This window comes from Trichoplax adhaerens, genomic scaffold (genome assembly GCF_000150275.1).
Source record: "Trichoplax adhaerens TRIADscaffold_17 genomic scaffold, whole genome shotgun sequence".
NCBI classification, from domain to species: Eukaryota; Metazoa; Placozoa; class Uniplacotomia; order Trichoplacea; family Trichoplacidae; genus Trichoplax; species Trichoplax adhaerens.
In genome coordinates, this window is record NW_002060959.1 from 347,220 (window position 1) to 366,605 (window position 19,386).

Genomic DNA, 19,386 nt, shown 5'->3' on the forward strand with positions numbered 1-19,386 from the left:
GTAAGAATCAACATAAATCAATAAACGGTCATGTACGTCTTATAGTATAGTACTGCATAGGTCATGACCTTACCTATTCACAAAGTAAAGCCAAGAATCGCAAACATTTTTCACTAGAAACACATTTCATTTTGGCCATTTTACTTTAGCTCGCAGGTTGGTAAAGTCATGATGGACTATCATATAAATCAAATTAGTTTAGAATACAGTGAATTTCCGGTGGTGAATAATACACACGCCGAAAATCTGTTAGTGCACGAGTGATAATAGGAGATGATCTTAATTTTTTAACCCTCAACAGCTGCATCAAATCGTACTACATTAGGATTTTTAGTAGTTCTAGAATCTAGATACTGTGACAAAGAAACACATTATTCAATCTTGAGGCGTTTTTTTTTTTTCTGGTGTTGTAACTACTTGACTAGTTTAACAGTTTTATTAGACAAGCAGTAAAATTTGACCGATAACTTATAACGTAATCTTCCTATCTTTCCTAGGTGTTTCTTATTGACGCTCGAAGATGGATACAAAATCTGTTTGCCCAATCAGTACGTTTTCTACTGATCAAAGTGTTCAACATATGATTAAAAAGTTGAAGGTCTTGAATGCAGAGATAGCTTATGTGGATACAGGTAATATAAAAAGAACGAAATAAAGATAGAATATGATAGAGCAAAATTAGTTACCTACAATGCTTTGCTTTTGTAGCTTGCACATCGGATACGTACGTATATGGCTACTAGGGTGTTCAATTGTTGAAAGCCCCTTTATTTTTGATCTACATACCTATCCAAGTTCTTTAGAATGCAGTGTGTATTAAGAGAAATTATAGGAGCATTTAAAACATAACAACTTTTTCTTTTTCACTCATACCCTGTCTGAGTCCTTGACCCATTAATAAAACATAAATGTTACAGAATACACGCAATGCTTTACGAGTATAAAGCCATATTTTTAATCCATGCACATCGCCAAAACACAACTGTAGGAAGCTACTGTTCAGATTGTTACAAAGTATAAGTCAATGATTTAGAATTGCTAGACTTTTGCACGACTTTTTTATTATTGCACAATACGAGTATTTATATATACGAGGTTATAGCCTGACCTAGTTTATATGTTGATATATTTTGCAAGATTTTGCTGTCCTACACGAAAAGGAACTGACAGCTTAATTGTCCTTATTGTTTTAAAATCGTTTATCTACTGTAGATATAGCTGTATCTGCTAGTGTCTCATTAACGTGATCAGTCAATAAAGTAGCAGTTTAAACAGTGCGTAATGGAGCTGTGTTTTCTTAAACTATCATTATTACAGGTGCTGGTAATGGTTATCCAGTCTTGTTCTTTCATGGCAACCCTACATCAAGTTATTTATGGCGTAATGTTATTCCACTGGTTAGTAAACAATTTCGATGCCTTGCCCCTGATCTTGTTGGTATGGGTAATTCAAGCAAAGTAACGACAGGCTATCGAGTCATTGACCACCATAGATACATTGATCAATGGATGGATCAAGTTTTACCCACTGGCAAGGTAAATATTGTCTGCCATGATTGGGGTACAAACATTGCTTTCAACTGGTGCCGTAGACATCCTGAGCGAGTAAATTGCATTGTTCATATGGAAGGCATGGTTTTGGTTGGATCATGGAAGTTTGCCAAACCAGACTTTGCTAAAACCTTTAAAGCATTGAGAACGCCTGACATTGGCGAAAAAATGGTACTCGAAAAGAATATGTTTGTTGAACAGTTATTACCATCAAGTATTATGCGTAAATTAAGCGAAGAAGAAATGCAATGTTATCGACAACCATTTGTTACTCCCGGTGAAAGCCGTCAACCGATGTTGTCATTCCCTCGCGACATTCCTTTTGTAGAAGATGGTCCAGAAGATGTGGCTGAAATTGTCAACTCATATATCAAATGGCTTTCTGAGACACCAGTACCTAAACTATGTATCCTTGCTGAGCCTGGCGTCTTCTCTCCTAATATCGAACGTGCTACAAAGTCGTGGAAAAATCAACAGTTTGCAACTGTTAAAGGCCTACATTTTATGCAAGAAGATTCACCTACTGAAATTGCAGAGCTTGTCATTAATTTTTTATCATCGGAATCCTCTAAAATGTAGATTGATTGTTTCAGCCAAATGTTGAATAATTGCACGTTAACATAGTAGCTGCAGTATAGCAATTTCCACTCGTATCGTTGACAGGCAATCTGTATAGATGTAATGTAGCTAGACATTGTGTATTTAGTAGTTTAATGTGTGTACGTATGCTCTCTATATGGCTATGCTTTTTATCGATGTTAGCCAAACTTTGTCTTTGGTTGGTTCTATAGTACAAATCTAATTAATCCTGGATTAACATTGTGCCTGCTATGGTCACACGTACAAATTGTAGTATAGTTCCTATTGCTAATTGCTGATAGTGTAGAAATGTTACAATTAAATTCGGATAAAACCCATATATAAATTACATGAGCTATTTGCAGCTGACAGACCCTGCTTTTCCAAGTAAAAAACTGTATGGCAATGAGATTGAAAATAAACGCAATAATTGTAATCAATTCTACCCTTAATGAATACTAATCTTTAACAAGGATTTTATGACAAGATATTGCAACTATTTTAGCAGAAACTGCAGTAGGCGCTGACGTAATCAAAATTTAGCCACTAAATCCTTGTACTGTATTGAGCGTACCTTTCCATGTCGGACATATCAAATGTAGGAGAGTCCACGATAGTACTACTACATTGCATGACGAGCTATATCTAGCTCAAGGAGAGAAAATTGAGTACAAAGTTATTCTACCAATACTAGTAATAAAGTTAAGTTCAATAGCCGATTAAAGGTGCATTATATTTACCAATCATCAACAAGCTCTAGATCGTACGCTACATGCATTCTTTCTACAAAGTCAATTCAAATAAAACTACTGACCATTTCAGATTAAGGTAAAACTCGGAGTAAACGTTGAGTATGATCCTATTTGTATGGAAGAAGTAGTGGTAAGGTGTACAGTTCGCCTTCTTGACTACAATACCAAGTCTAATGATTGCATTTAATGGAATAGTCCATATCGAAGTACACCAGCCAATAATGTTTATTATTATTAGATAGTAAATTTCAGTTGCAAATTTATCTCATACATACATATGCACATTCGAATATATCTGTTGGCAGTGTATGTACACAGTTAAAGTAAAAATATGTTTTGGCATTGTAGAGCACCAACATTAGTAGTTCAATACACTATACAGTACAAATTTAGAAACGTACTATGCACTACTGATAGAAGTGCACGCTATAGGTACTTTATAGCTGTACTGGTGACTACCAAATGACGTTGCAGCAGGTCTATTCGGCTAATTATGAACATTTTCCGCGTTAAAATACTCATCAGACTCAATCTCGAAGACGACTATAACGATCTGGAATATTATTTAAAATTTTACACAGAATTACAATAGAAGGAAAATAATATTGAAGAAGAATTACTAATTAAGATTAATAGCAAATGCCTTACTGTTGTACTACATACTGTAATTTTAAAGGCACATACATATTTTTTAATATCTACGGATTAGTTATAGTATATCAAGTCAACTAACTAAGCTTAAGTAATCAGTGTCGAAAAAAGCCAATGTCATTTTAATCACAGTCCGATGTATATTTATAATGCTTTTATCATTATCGCTCCAACTAATACCAGACCCTTGTGGGTTTACATGTCCTTTAACCTTTAACTTATCAAAGATATGGACTGTATTCCCTATACAAATGTGATCTGATTACAGCTCTACTAACACATAGATAGATATAAATGTCCATGATGCATCAAGACTGTACAAAATCAATACAATTTTAAGCTATAAATGAATATACGTATTCTATTGTTAAATACGTGCATACTTCAGCTGGAACATAAAATTTTGAGAGGCATAGTTTCTAATTAATACTTGCTTGCCAAACTCTGCAATAGCGGCTTAATTAAAAGAAATGATCCACTCTATCTCAAGTATAATTAAAAGTTATTCGTCAGTGTAAGGATTGATTGATTGTATAAAGGGAAATTGTTCTTTCATTTTCTGTCGCGAGAAGAGTCCTTTATAATAACCCTGCTTCTTGCCATGTGGTTTTCCTTTCCAGTTTACACTATACGGCATTACTGATGGTCGCCTCAATATCAAACCAAGGCCATTCGGGGTATATGCTTTAATTTTAATTTCATCACCTAGGCCAGCAGTAATAGCAGCGAAACCTGCACTTGATAGGAGAATGTCTGCAGAACTGTACTTCCATCCATTATGGCACTTAAAAGTAAATTCTTTCCCTTGTAGTCTAGGAAATGATTTACCTTGATATTGTTTGTTCATATTGTTGGGTATCTAGATATACAAGTATTAATTGAAGTATGAAATTGTATGTCATTGCAATTACATTGTAGGATCGCAAGGCTTCATCAGAGTAGTAGAAATTAAAAATTGAATAATCACTCTTCTGAAGTACCTTCAGTAATGAATAACCGAAATGTTTATCATAAATGTCATCTGCTTTCATCGTTTGACAAATATGTAAAGGTAGCTCACGGGAGGCAAAAAAGGTGAAATATACTCGGCTTGGGCCCTAATTGGAAGGATGTCAATGAAAATAATATACAACTTTATAATAATGCTTATCTAAATAAAATGCATTTTCAACATTGAGCAGTAAGGAAAGATATAAGCAATGACCAAGGCAAACCTCAATGTAATCTATACGACCTAACCCAGCCAAAAAAATACTTTGTGACGGTTGTAAGCGTAAAGTTCGTGGAGTAATACCACCTAAAGGCAAGACTTTCGAAAGGTCTCTCGTATTTAACAAATCGGTGTACTGCATGATTTAAACAAGAAACACTAACATCATTCAGCGTAGATCAGTGTACAGCAATAACTACCGAAAAATTTTGCCAGATATATTAGCATAACAAACCATATTCTGACTCATAGCTCCAGGCGTATCATAAAAAAATGGTCCTCGTTCGTCGCCTTCATGATTCCAACCAGTCAAGACTCCATCATGGGAAGCTAACATAATATCATCACCTTCTACAGTACTAATATCGCTCAGCTTCGATTCTTCATCATGTTTACTGTCATCCAAATACGGTGATTCGTAAATATACTGATTCTTTAAGCCTACAAAGTAAAATTTAATAAGATCATATTTATTAACATTAAGTTAGTGCCTGGCAGACTTTATAGCTTTTTCTATTGCATAAGTATACATCTATTCTTGTCTGCTTGCGTTCGTATGTGCATTACCTCTAATTCTTCTTGGGGCCCTTCTACCTAGATTGTTGATTTTCTTTCGAATAGGGTACCTTAACAACCCAATTGTGGTACCAGGCCAAACCGAAATAGTTGGATACCTCATCAACGTTTTGGGCTTTCCATCATACAAGTAATCTAATAAAGATTTAAATAGGCTAGACTTGCCGACATTAGTACAGCCTAACAAAAAGATATCGCCATGAGGAGGTCTGTGCTGAAGGACTTTGTCAACAACTTCTTTGATGCCTTGATTTTTTCTAGCACTATTAGAATGTTGACATGAAACAATTATTCCTGATAGAAGAGATGGCTGTCTGTATAAAAGACTCAACAGCTATAATAAGCAAACGTGTACAAGAAACTAATGAGTGTGTTTACCTGACTAGACAAATATCTACCAGGTTACCCTCAGTTAATCCAGCATTTTTGCAACCTTCCCAGACCATAGTTTGAATGCGTTCTATATGTCCAGGGCCATCTTCTAAAAGGACATCCATCTTGTTTGCAATTAAAAGTATGGGTACTTTATACCCAATGATGTCTAATAGATTTGGAAAGATGCTACCAGGAAAATCAAAGATATCAACTACTAGCATGACAATACATTTATCCTTCGGAATCTTTTGTATATGATTTCTCCAATCATCTTCAGGTGCATTCATATTTAGAGCCTGATTATAATGATTTAAGCAAAAGCATCGTTGACAAATAATAGACGATACTTGACTGGCAGGCACATCCACTAATTTACGCTGTAAAATATAGCCAAATTTATCTTCGTTTCGTGAGTGAAATATAGATCCACATCCAGGACATCGTTTACCGTGAAGATCGACCAATTTTTCTGCATGATTAGGAGAGGTTTTGGCCTCGCTACTCGCATAGCGAATGCTAGCAACACCTTGGTTGCACCATGTCGCAATTAAATGAACAGGCTTGAATACCTAAAATAGTCCCAATATATCCTGTATTCAATTCGATTTCAAATGGCAGTCAAACAAAGTGCAATCCATTGGATCGCTATTTCATTGAATTTTTGAATGGATGGTATCAGGCTGATATGGAACACTGGTTATCCTATGCGTGATCTATGGAGGTATTGACTATTTAAGCTTGCAATGAAAAGCAACCTATCCCGATCATCCTGTCAGGTCAGCTATTACCGTCATCAAGTACTTACATCAACGCTAAGGTTACGAAACGACGGGCCGCAAGCGAAAGTGGTAAACCGTGGAAAGACAGAAGATGTGTAGAGCCGGTGCAAGTTGGCTGCTGCCGGAGTCCAAGCTGTCTTCGTCCGATACCAATTGCTTGAAGATTGAGCCCATCTTCTCCATAGAGGGATGCTATACTCACTCCATGCATGCCCTATACGATTCCTTAACATGATCTGAGATATTGTTGAAGCAAATAGCAGTTGTTAATCCCGTTGGCTAGATACAGTTCAAGGCTACTACCAGCACATTTCCGCCATCTTTTGCAACTTTCTGCAGCTGATAGCTTTTTCCTTTAGCTCTACAGTATTCAGAATCTGTCCTTGATGGTACTGTATACTGTGCACTGTGACGTCACTGTAACGTCATTGGATCAGAGACGACATTACTACAGTGTACAGTGTACAGTACACGCTATGTGTGTGCTACTGTACTGTAACAAAGTACACTAGTCCCTGATTGGACAGCAACCTATCCAGCGCGGAACGGTACAATCGTACCGCGGTCCTCATCGGTCCGATCAAGGTTGTTGGCCCATGGGAGCTAACTATGTCTCGCTTTTCAGTCGTAGTCTGCGGTTTATTTGCTACTATTTTTATTTGTAGGCACTGAACGGCCATTTCAGATGCCTTGAGGATAAGTGACCATGGAGTAGCATGGACTACGAGAGGTGACTACTAAATGATAGGGACAAGAATCTCGAAATACTTGTAGAACACTTCTATTCGTTACCATATCGTTAAAGCAATGGCTCCATTTTGTGCTTTGCTTAACTACACCATCTACTTATGTTGAAGATGGGTTGTTTTTACCCATTAGTACTATTCTATTGAAATCTATTCTATTCCACTATTGTAAGTTCTGCTTGGAAACAGTTCTATCAATTCATGAATGTTCTTCAAAGAGTAGAAATGATTGAAGAAAAATAGACATACAAGATCCATACTAACTACTGTAATGATCGAATTCTGCGACATTTTGACTTCATTTGGTATCAAAATAGTCCGTCTGTCTGAGTGTTTCCTATCACTGTCCAGTGTCGACTGTACAGTGTACAGTACTGTCTTATACAGTGTTGTACACTGTACAGCGTACAGTATACGGATACAGCGCTCGCTTAGCTAAACCAGTATTCTAAAATGACAAGTCTTCTGTCTGTCTGAGATTATACAGTACTAATTCCATCGCTATGCTATACTGCAAACTGGATCGTGCAGTGACATCAAGGTTTTGTATAGGCTTTTGCACTACTGTATAGACTGATATAAAATTTGTCCAAAAAAAAAAAAAAATTTAATCTATCTGTTTGCACCAAAATCATAGAAATTAGCCCGTCCACATTGTACTGTACTGTACAGTGTACTGTACACTGTACACTGTACAGTTCTGTAAACTGGGATCATGGAGTGACATCAAGCTTTTGTATAGGCTATAGTACTATACGGCACTATCCAAGACTCTACGAGGAACTGATGTCACTTTTCACTCTTAAGAATAGCCTATACAAAGGGGCAATAGGGTGACATTTATTTTACTATACTGTACACTCAGTGTACAGTACTGTAAACTGGATCGTGGAGTGACATCAAGGTTTTGTACGTAATGGCTTTTGCACTACTGTACGGCACTATCCAAGACTCTAAGAGTAACTGATGTCACTTTTTACTCTTAAGAATAGCGTCTACAAATCGGCAATAGGGTGACATTTATTTTACTATACAGTACTGCAAACTGGATCGTGGAGTGACATCAAGGTTTTGTACGTAATGGCTTTTGCACTACTGTACGGCACTATCCAAGACTCTAAGAGTAACTGATGTCACTTTTCACTCTTAAGAATAGCCTATACTAAGCAGCAATAGGGTGACATTTATTTTAGTATACCTTTATTTTACTATACAGTACTGTTAACTGGATAGTGGAGTGACATCAAGGTTTTGTATAGGCTTTTGCACTATTGTACGGCACTATGCAAGACTCTACGAGTAGCTGATGTCACTTTTCACTGGAAGAAGACATAGTTCATAATCAGCAGTGTAGTAGACAAGTATATTTCTCGAGTAGCTCATAATGCCGTGTATAGCGCCTACAAAGCAGCAATAAGGTGACATTTATTTATTTTAGTCCAAGAGCTTCCCTTCAGGACCTTCCACTGTACAGTGTACAGTGTACAGTGTACAGTACATGGTGCACTGTACTGTACTGTAGACTCAAAACGTTCCTTTCACACGTAAACGTAATCGCAATTGAAAAGTTGAAAGTGCGCAAACGCGAATCCTGCAAACATGGCGGACAAAGATACTGATGCTAATCCTCTATCATCTTTTTCTAATGATGGGAGTCATGCTGCTACCGTACCTTTCCTTCTTTGCCCTCCTACAGAAGATATAAGCTTAAGCCAACAGACTACGTCTCAAAGTGATCAAACACTTTCTTCTTATAGGAAAGAAGAAGCATCGACTAACTCCGATTTAGCGAATGCAAGCGTCGCAGGTTAGCACTGTTTGTCTTCAACATTCCTCTGTCGAATTGGCTTTGAATATTGAATTGATCTCACATATCCCATACACTACTGTGATGGTTGTATAGAATGACTATTCTACACTATTCTCAACATGCTATAAATTATGTCTCGTGAAAGACAAGATAGATACATCCAATGTTTCTAGTAGTCTATTCTTGAGCCTTCTCCCAATTCTACTCTGTATAGTCAGGACAGTCTTAAGAGTGCTCAGTTGGACCAATAAGGTAGTTTTCATATCGCAAGTAGATAGCACTGCAACGAAGCGAATGCTTCCAATAAATCCTGAATTCATCACCAGAAATATCTCTTCAGTAACTGATCGTGTAGCATTGGCTATACAATTCATATCTGATCATTTTATCCAGTAATCCTACAACGACAGTATCGGCTTTCCGGTCATGTTCATGGCAGCACAAGAATAATTCTTCCTATTGAACTCTGACTGGAATATTGATACTTTACTTTCATTTCATGATTAGCCTATACTGAAAAAGTACTGGTAGCTTGAATAGAATAGAATATACTGTATACGAATAGTAAGAGCATGTTAAGTAGTACCATGACCTTAATATCTTGCATGACAGTAGATCAATATTTTAATACTTTTGCTGCCTAATGTGTATTTGAAATGAAAATGAGGAATGAAACAATTGAAGCGTATTTCATATACATGTATATTACCATCCTCGCAATCGTTGCTTTCTGATTTATATATAACTTGTAACTTCATTGTAGATATTCCTGTAGAAGCGTTTGTTGGACAAGACGATAGCTTTGGGCAGTCCAAAAAGGCCTATTTACCATCTACAGAAGCTACATATTCCGGTGGTAACACAGGGCCACCTCCTCCTACTGCAAGTCTAAGCAATTTTAGGCAGGATCCAAACAAGCAACGATATCAACAAGTTCCAACATACCAGCCTGGTAGCTCTCAATCAGCCCAGGTACCTTTATATAACATGGCTGGGCCGGTGCCGCCAGCAAATACGTCAGCTAATCCATCACAGCACTTACCTCAACAACAGACTACGCAAATTTTTCACCCTGAAACAAATACCAATGTTGATACTCGTTATGACTTCCCAGTCAATAATAGTAATGATCCCCTACAACAACAACAACAACAACAATATCAACAGGAATATGATTCTCACCAAACAGCTTCGATGCAAGCGATGCAGCAACAGCAGCAACATTTCCCTTACGGTGGCGAACTACAACCTATGGTAGCGCACTGGTTCTACAAGCGAGAAGACGGCGCGTGGGTGCCCTTTACTAGGATCGATTCCGGTCGTATTGAAGAGCACTATATAAATAATACTCAAGGTGTAGTTACGACAGATGGTGGAAGATTCGATGTCGATGTTAAACAACGTATAAGATACCCTATATACTGGAATGGTTCTAATGTAGAAGTTAGGCGTGGTACTTGGTTTTATAGAAGTGATCAAAATTCCTATTTAATTCCCTATGAAGAAACTGTCTCTGAGAAACTTGAAGTAATTATGAGCTATTGCTTACTTTGTTGATTATACAGCAGTTTTGAGCAACAATGAGATAAGTATCTGAGTACATGATTGCATTCCATCATTATATTATTGATAGGCGTTATTTCATAACTGCATCAATGAAAACCGATGGCAGCAATCACTACCATTAGATGGAGGAGAGAGTGTTGTAATCCACAGTCCTACAGTTATGATCCATATGAGACCCAATAATGTATGGAATCAAGAGGAGTCGACTTTGAGGCCGCGTGCTGTGAAGAGGAGTGTTGCCGATATATACTATCAACTGCCTGAAGGTTCGGGTTATGCTACTGATAAACCTATATGCTTATATTACACTTGTTTTAATAAGAACGGAAATTATATTATGCTACTGCTGTCCTTTCTAATCTCTTTCCCTAATATACCGTATTCTAGGTGAAAAGGATCAGATTGATCATTTAATTTTGGTCATTCATGGTATTGGTCAGTTTGCTGACTTTCAACTGCGTGATATAGTAGCTTGTGGTAAGTAGAACTATCATGATGCAATAATTGTTCTCTATTATGGCAGTATTTTAAATGCAATCAGAGCTTCTGTATGTGCCAATTTCTTGCATATTATTTACATACGAGATATTTCGTTTGCTTGTTTATACTGAAATGTGTATCTTATTTTGAATTGTACCATTTCTTACGAAATATAACATTTTAATAATAATACCAAATTACTTTTTATTCGTCATATAATCCTTTCAGTTGAAGATTTAAGAAATAATGGTATCAATCTGCAGCAAACACATGCGAGCTTTGAAAACAATCGTGCCGGGCGAGTTGAATTTCTACCAATTATATGGAGATATGCCTTACACGGAGACGATAATGGAGTCGATAGGTAGTTTATTTTCTTTGGATTGGTTTTTGCTAACTTAAAATTCTTAGCCTATTGACGAGAATCTAAAAATGTCTATACGATTAATTTAGCGCAATGAAAGATATCACCTTGCCAAGCATAACAAGGATGAGAAATTTTACGAATGAAAATTTGTTAGATATTCTGTTCTATACCAGTCCTGTTTACTGCCAAGCAATAGTAAATTATGTCACTCAAGAAATGAATAGAATATATAAATTGTTCAGGGAACGCAATCCTAATTTTGTTGGCCAGGTCTCTATTTCCGGCCATAGTCTCGGTATGTTAGAAGGCTTGTCAATTTTTGCTAATCATATTATATACTACTTCAGTAGTATTAATATATATAATATATCTAATTATTATTTCAAAATGATGCACATTTGTCGTCGTAGGTTCATGTATAGCTTTTGATCTACTAAGGCATCAGGTAAATTGTTACATTGATAATTTTGTTTGCTTTAAATAACAAGACAACTTATGTGACGCTTAACTGTTTTTTTATTATTGAGCTATTACGCAATCTAATCCTCGATAGGGTGATGTGCAACAAATGATAAATCAAAGTTCTACTGTAACTGGACATAAATCTGAGACTGCAAGATCATTTAGGTAGCGATCAATTAGCAGCTTGATCTATGTTGAATTTGTAAATATGTCACGATTGTCACTAAAATAATATTCTAAATATTTATTCATAGCAGCAAAAGTGAAAACGAACTAGTTTCTGCCGATAGCGCATCGGAAAAATCCGAAGTAAGTAGTCTTGTTGGTGAAGAAACAAATAAACTATCTGACAAAGAGGAGGAGGAAAAAGAAAGTATATCTACAGTTTTAGCGCAGTTAAACCTAAGTGCTCATACAGAAACATTTGAAAACGAGCAAATCGACCTGGATGCATTGGTAAGGCAAATAAGTGATATTTCAGATTTAATGCAATTTTAGATGTACTATTTGTTTTCTTAAATCCAGTGAATCTATTTGGTAGGTTATGTGTAGCGAATCAGACTTGAAGGATTTAGGATTACCGCTAGGTCATCGAAAAAAATTATCTAATTACATAAAAAAGACTTTAGAAGAGGTTAGTACAGTAAAGTAATTGTACAGAAATATTACGGAGTTAATGTTAAAGTAGTTGCTTTCCAGTTGTCGAAATTAATATGCATTATCTTTAGAAAAGTAAACAAGAAGCAGCAGCAGCAGAAGCGGCAAAAAAAAAGGAAGCGAAAAAATCTGCTGTGTCGACTATGCAAGTATCGGAAAATGAACCAAGCATAAATTTATCGGAGAGTATCGATTTGTCTAGGCAAGGATTAGCCTCTCACAACGCGAACGTTGAAAGACTTACTTATCAGAAAGGTGTAGCTGGTACAGGTCAACCTTACGTCAATTATCCGCGCCTTGATTTTCGTCAAGCAAATTTCTTCGCCTTAGGTTCTCCTATAGGATTGTTTCTTATTGTCCGGTTAGTGCAACACCTTATTCCCATCAATAGCAAAGTTATCTTCGAATTGTCATTTCAATTAGGCGTTTGCCAAGATTTGCTTTATACATAATATGATATCGCCCGAATTACAGAGGCATCGACAATATTGACGAAAAATACAAACTACCAACTTGTTCAAGATTCTACAATGTCTTCCATCCGGTAATTCTTTCAAATTTTAAAGTACCTAAATTTACGATTGTTGTAATAAATACGCTACTAGCTAATATTATACTTTAATTTTGAAATAATTATTTCCCTACGAAAACGAAACAGTACGATCCAGTGGTAAGTTGTCTATTGCCAGATTTTCAATCAAATATTTTTTCATGACTCTAAAAGTAGCTTACGTGCTGATTGTATCACAAAGGCTTATCGTATCGAACCAATTATCGAAGAAACTGCAAGAGATATCCTTCCAGTTATGATGGAGCATCATAAGGGCCGGAAACGCTTTCATTTAGGTATCATTCCTTGTCTCAGTCTACGCTATAAGAATGTCGTTTATAAATTTGTCTCTAATGTAATTTATGTCATCTACAGAACTCAAAGACAATTTAACCAAAATGGGTAAAAACTTTAAACGAAATATAATTAGTTCTGTGCAAAGTACAATCACAGCAATACAAGATTTTGCTCGTGCTCATACCGGTACTAAGAAGGAGGAAGGATCTGATCTAACCGAACATGAAAGTGAAATGCAGCAATTGTCAGAACTAATTGATACTAAAGGTGATATTGGAATGGTGCATTTATTATATTGGGCTATAATATACAAAAGTATTTTAGTTGATATTGTGCCATGACAGTTAACACTCGCTACCTGTTTGCTTGTAATAGATCAAATAGAAGATAATGTTGAAATTGGCCAATTAAACGAAGGCAATCGCATTGATTATGTTTTGCAAGAAGCTCCGCTTGAAAGTTTAAATGAATATCTTTTCGCATTATCAAGCCACTGCTGCTATTGGTAGGCTATTTACATAACCGTTGTTTCTATAGCTTGTAATCACTACTTAGTTTACTGTACCACGACTAATGATAACATCTGCATTGCAGGACATCCGAAGATACCGCCTTCTTTATCTTGCGAAAATTGTATAGTCGCTCTGAATTAGAACCGAGTTCTCCAACTTTCTAAGCAGTTAAATGAATTGAATGTATGATTTAATTGATATTGCAAATTTATATTAAGTTCATGAATTAAGAGTGATACATTGGTAATTAATTAATTGAGGTTATATGAAAACTATTTTTACTTATGTTATTCTATCACCCAAGATAGTATTTAGCACCGATTATTAAGTTGTAGACTTTAGCTGAAACAGTTTAGCTTGATAAAGCTAGCATCAAGTGATTAATTTGTGATATCAAATATACTTATAATCGGTAACAATTTATCTTTCACACAAGATCATACGAGTATTTATCATCTAAGCAACATGACTAAACTTGCCACTTCATTTTCAACATCAATCGCATGAAAGACGACTGCTCATTATGGTTTAAAGTGTCTCTGTTACAAAGTAGCACTTTTTATTTTGGATCAATCGCAATTTTACTTACGCACCCAACAACATGCGTTATTCTTGTTGAAGATATTAAGTGTTATTTGTATAGTATACAATGTTTATCATCATTAGACGTACTGTTATGTTGCTGTTGTCCATTGTTGAGACTAGGCGAATAAAATGTGCGCCCTCAGGAATTAATTTGAGTTTGAATAACCCCCTTCTAGGTAAAGGAATATCTCTTGTTAGTGCGGAGTGGAGCATTCTAAAAAATTTTCTTTTACATTGCATATCAGTCGTATAAATATCAATCTTAGGACAATTATTCTGTATACAGATATCTTGAACTAAATATACTTCAAAGTTTATTGGATAGTCGTGATCAGAACCGGTCCGTAATTTCTTCACGAACTACAAATATATTCAGAGGCTTACGAATATGGCAAAATTTCATTACGCCTATCGATATCTATCCTGATTTGATCGTCACAATACTCTTATACAGTTAATAGCACACGTACTCACGAGTTTCTCGAAAATTGTAGACACTATAAATGGTATACAGTACACTGTAATTGATAGTTAAATGTCGATGTATCAGAGATTCTTTCCTATTATTATCGCATACACATCTCTAAGCGAAATGCTTTATGTATATTTGAAACAGCCAAAGTGAAATTTTTAATTTTGATCCAATCCATTTTGTGTCATTAATAATTATAAATCATTGATCACACTTGACTACTTTAGGGTTTAAAGTCAGTCCACCATTCATTCGAGCTAAGTTATCTAAAACGGTCGTATTACACACGCAGTTGTACATATTTATTTGAGATTTTACTCGATCTAGGTATTTTAATCAAGCTTCTAAAATACATTATTATTAAAGAGGTCAAGTAGCAAAGAAAATCAAGGCATTAGAACCTTATATTATAACGCACAGAATAGCTGAAGACTTACTATACAACTCAAAAGAGTATCACGATTTACAGTGGTTCTATGCCACATATATTACACTTCAATTTTTGTAAGAGTACGATACATTCTATCAGTAATAACTAATGTAATCCCTGCAATAAATACATATTTTGCACAATATTTTGGTATTGAAAAATCTATGGGTATTTCATTACCTTATACCAACTATGTAATCTAAGTATTGTAATTAGTAAATATACAATTTTAACTTAAGAAAACGACTTCTACTGCGCAGTTTTCAATAATGAGTATACATGTAAAATCAAAGTAATAAATTTATATATGATCTTGAAATAAATAATTATAGTCATATATCGTATATATGTTAAAGAGTAATCTTAATAATATTGCGGAAGAATACTACTGAGAAGGAGAACGAGCTTTTCGATGCCTTTCCAATGACTTCACTCTGTTCCATAGCTCAGGAGTTAATAAGGTTTGCCCAAAACTCAGGGTAAGTAGCCTATAACAGGTACACATAAGAACGTAAGTCAAGGTAAGGTTTATGATGAATGCATTGCCTACTGAAGTAATAACCTGGCCATGGTTAACATTAAGTGAAAGTCATCAGCTGTCATAGCTTTATCGTCCAGCTTCCTCGAATTCACAAAGTCTTCCTGAAGTGCCTGTAAAACATTCCTCATACAAGATTACAATCATTGTCTAAACATAGCATATAAGTAGCTGCCATTACCTGCTGCATTTCATTCGTTACTGTGTAATTTAGAGATCGAGTGACAGCAAGATAGGTTCGAAAATCTTGAAGAAACGAAAATGGAATCTCACGAATTGGATTGCTTTCGGCTTTTGTGACAGAATTACGTTGTCGTATCGGGATTACGATATCACACTACATACAAGATAGTAATAGTTTTATATTATGAATGACATTGGTTAATTACTAAATAGCAGATCCATTTCAACGAACATAGAGTTCCTTACCGGTAAAATCGATTTTCCCTCCGATAGAACCAAGACCGTCTTTAGCAACGAAAACGAGTACATTATATATAAACCAGGACAAAACATACACATGCATGCGCTTATAATATTCAATCACTATCAAACAATCAAATAGCTCACCAAATCACAAAGAAATTCAGTTTGATGATAGCTGAAATCATAATCAACTTTTTGCCACCGGACGACATTACTTAGAGCTGTTAGGTTCTTTACTCCTAATGTTATTATACGAAAATTAGAGAAATTTGTAACTAAAAACTACGACAAGAATTTATATCTTACAGTAACCTACCATTGGGATCTAATTGTCCTGGCTCTAACACAGTTTCATCCAATATTAAATGGGTTCCTTTAATATTTGCAAAGTTAATTAATATCAATTATTATAATTGCTACATAGGTACACAAACTTTAACGATGTTTTGCTGTTTTATGTTACCAGCGGTTAACTGTAAGATGCCAGATTGTAATCGATTAGCATTGTAATCCTTTTTAGGGGAGAGTAGCAGTGAATTCATACCGGAAAGGGTCATTGATAAAAAGTAGCTCTAGAAAAATAATTGGTAACAAACAGTAAGTTGTAACCCTTATACAGCAACGGCTGGCATAGCAACATTATCTCTTATTAGCAAATGTACGCACAGTACCAACCTTAGGCACTAATGCCTCAATAGATTCATATAATTGATGTGTAATAGTCCCTCCAACAGGACAACCAGCCAAATTAACGGAAAACTTGCCAACAGGAACAACATCGTGCCTGTAGTTACTAACAACAGATTTATGAATCAAATATTGAGTCAAGACACATACGAATTTAGTTAGACATCATTAAATTTCAAAGGATATAGTGACTCCGATATACTTACACTTTCGATAGTAGGTTTAGTAGCGTATATTCAGCTGCTAGTGCATCTCCACCAATACAATCCGTAAGTGTTGATATCAACTGAGATCGAATTAATTCTGGTTTTTCTAAAGTATTGTTGATACCTATAAGAAGAATGAAATTTTCGCATCAGCGCCTTTCGGTGAACGCGTACAAAAATAACTAAATTAGATCGAGATTGTGTATTACTTATTTCTGATGGACTATCGAATGGCAATATTGGATTTGAATGCGGTAAATGTCTGGCAATAATACAATGCAGACGAGGGACTAATGATGGAGCTGGACAGTGTGCTGCAGTTTCCTCAGCACAATCCATATCGATTTCAGGATCGTAAATACCCGAGTCTCTATAATATTAATAGTTATGGCAATAGCTAGTTATTAACACTTGAAAATAATTTAGTTACAAACAAGTATTTCCTTAAAATTATTGGGGATAACTTAATAGCAAATGGACTATAAAGAAACCTTGTTAACCTAGTATTGGATGGTGCTTTCAATGCCGGGTCTACGGATAATATTCCAAAAAACTCAATCATATCATTCACTTTGATATTATCCGTATCTTCATAAATCTGTAACACCGTAAGATAAAAGTTGTACCTTACTAATATACTTTCGAAAGGATCCAATATAAACATTTACCTTGACTATACATGCAGGTCCATTTTCGTTTGGCAGAGGAAAATTTAAATTAGGGAGTATATTATTGGAACTGTTGTCTAATTTATAAAAGAACAAGAAAATTATTTTTAATTTACTATAGTTTTATGTCATTGTGTCTTAGCCAACCTTGCTGGGTATTTACAGGCCGTTGCTTTTTCATGCCTAGAAGTCAATGTTATTAATTAATACATAGCTTTATAACTTATAAATAAATTATCCACAATAGTACCCGCCATATCGGAAGATTCGTCGTCATCACTTTCATCGAACCTTCTTTTGTTAGAAGTAAATGATGGTTCAGGTACATAGCGAGCATTTGGGCTTGGCACGGACGTAGTCATTCCAGCAAAGATTTGGTCTTGGTTAAGAAATTTGCAGAGATTCGATAATTTCATGGTTATCGAGGTAAACTATATTCGCATGCATCATGTACATGAATAACATAGAAAACAGGAAACACGAAAAGTTACATTATTGATATACAAAATAGGATATATCTTTTGCCCATTGATTTTCTCCAGGAATTGGAACGCAGTATAACACTTGTCGATCCAGCGTTACGCTACGATCAGATTGTAAATTTATTGAAGAATTTTTCTAAAATTCAAGATGTAAGAATCATTCGATGTTGAGCTATTATATTGTGATGTAAAATTATATCAATAAAAGAAAATTATATATACCGGACAGCGAGCAACATCGTAGTATTTTCCACATTTAAGAACCTATAATTGATTAAGTGAAGCAAATGATAAAATAAATAAAAATGCAATAACTATGCTACTAGAAATCATAATAAGAGAATTACGTGTATAAGATTTTAAAACTATATAAAAAATTATTTCTATAAGAGATATACGGCATTATCATTTGAAAGTTATTAACGGGTTCAATAACATTGGTACGAGAAAACCCTACATAGCTGCGGATTCTTAAAATTATGAATAATGAAATATTGACCTTTGTATTAACTTCTTCGTTATGAACTTCGTAAACACCTAGGTAGAATTCTCGGTCAAACATATCTTGTACCATACATCTGTATTTTACTAATGAATTGGAAGGCAATCGATGAATAGGAGTATCATTGAGTGATGGAACCTGAAAGAAGAAATATACAAACGTTCCATTAGCAAGTCTGCACAAAAACAGGCTCAAATACGCTAGTACTGTATCAAGGCCATAAACTACGCAATGCAATACGTGGATTTTAAGCTGAACGTTCATAATCTAGCAAGAGTACCGTAATAAAATAAATCTAAGCCATCATTTTTAATTTCGAACTGTACTGCAAGCGTATCCACTTTATAGCAAGACCTACTTAGTCATAGCTATCCATTACTGGTAAATTACTATAATATATTACAAAATCATTTAATGTTAATGGCTATTCACCCTACAGTAAATCACGTTTAAAGGTCATGTCAATCATTA

At 35.3% G+C, this 19,386-nt stretch overlaps 4 protein-coding genes across 4 annotated transcripts; 2 read left to right on the top strand and 2 right to left on the bottom strand.

The window, feature by feature from the left end:
• Window positions 1-520: 520 nt before the first annotated feature.
• TRIADDRAFT_64295 (expressed hypothetical protein) lies at window positions 521-2,520 on the top strand (the record flags this gene model as incomplete). Its single annotated transcript, XM_002116642.1, has 2 exons — window positions 521-632; window positions 1,318-2,520. 2 exons carry the CDS (start codon window positions 521-523, stop codon window positions 2,127-2,129), a joined length of 924 nt encoding a protein of 307 aa, XP_002116678.1. The 3' UTR covers window positions 2,130-2,520.
• Window positions 2,521-4,034: 1,514 nt separating this feature from the next.
• TRIADDRAFT_60700 (uncharacterized protein) lies at window positions 4,035-7,152 on the bottom strand (the record flags this gene model as incomplete). Its single annotated transcript, XM_002116717.1, has 8 exons — window positions 4,035-4,391; window positions 4,513-4,629; window positions 4,747-4,878; window positions 4,978-5,183; window positions 5,310-5,581; window positions 5,697-6,262; window positions 6,499-6,708; window positions 7,033-7,152. The coding sequence occupies 8 exons, from the start codon at window positions 7,150-7,152 to the stop codon at window positions 4,035-4,037; spliced, it is 1,980 nt and encodes a 659-aa protein (XP_002116753.1).
• A 3,079-nt stretch (window positions 7,153-10,231) lies between these two features.
• Window positions 10,232-13,916, top strand: TRIADDRAFT_31284 (uncharacterized protein; the record flags this gene model as incomplete). The annotated part of the gene is made up of 13 exons (XM_002116643.1): window positions 10,232-10,555; window positions 10,662-10,860; window positions 10,982-11,071; window positions 11,303-11,438; window positions 11,528-11,740; window positions 12,167-12,359; window positions 12,445-12,537; window positions 12,746-12,921; window positions 13,035-13,104; window positions 13,219-13,230; window positions 13,313-13,406; window positions 13,486-13,674; window positions 13,795-13,916. 13 exons carry the CDS (start codon window positions 10,232-10,234, stop codon window positions 13,914-13,916), a joined length of 1,911 nt encoding a protein of 636 aa, XP_002116679.1.
• Window positions 13,917-15,791: 1,875 nt separating this feature from the next.
• TRIADDRAFT_31319 (uncharacterized protein) lies at window positions 15,792-19,179 on the bottom strand (the record flags this gene model as incomplete). Its single annotated transcript, XM_002116718.1, has 16 exons — window positions 15,792-15,894; window positions 15,969-16,057; window positions 16,126-16,281; window positions 16,374-16,412; window positions 16,515-16,609; window positions 16,687-16,743; window positions 16,834-16,942; window positions 17,046-17,163; window positions 17,264-17,387; window positions 17,473-17,633; window positions 17,755-17,861; window positions 17,932-18,008; window positions 18,212-18,362; window positions 18,436-18,549; window positions 18,636-18,677; window positions 18,913-19,179. The coding sequence occupies 16 exons, from the start codon at window positions 19,177-19,179 to the stop codon at window positions 15,792-15,794; spliced, it is 1,809 nt and encodes a 602-aa protein (XP_002116754.1).
• Window positions 19,180-19,386: the final 207 nt, after the last annotated feature.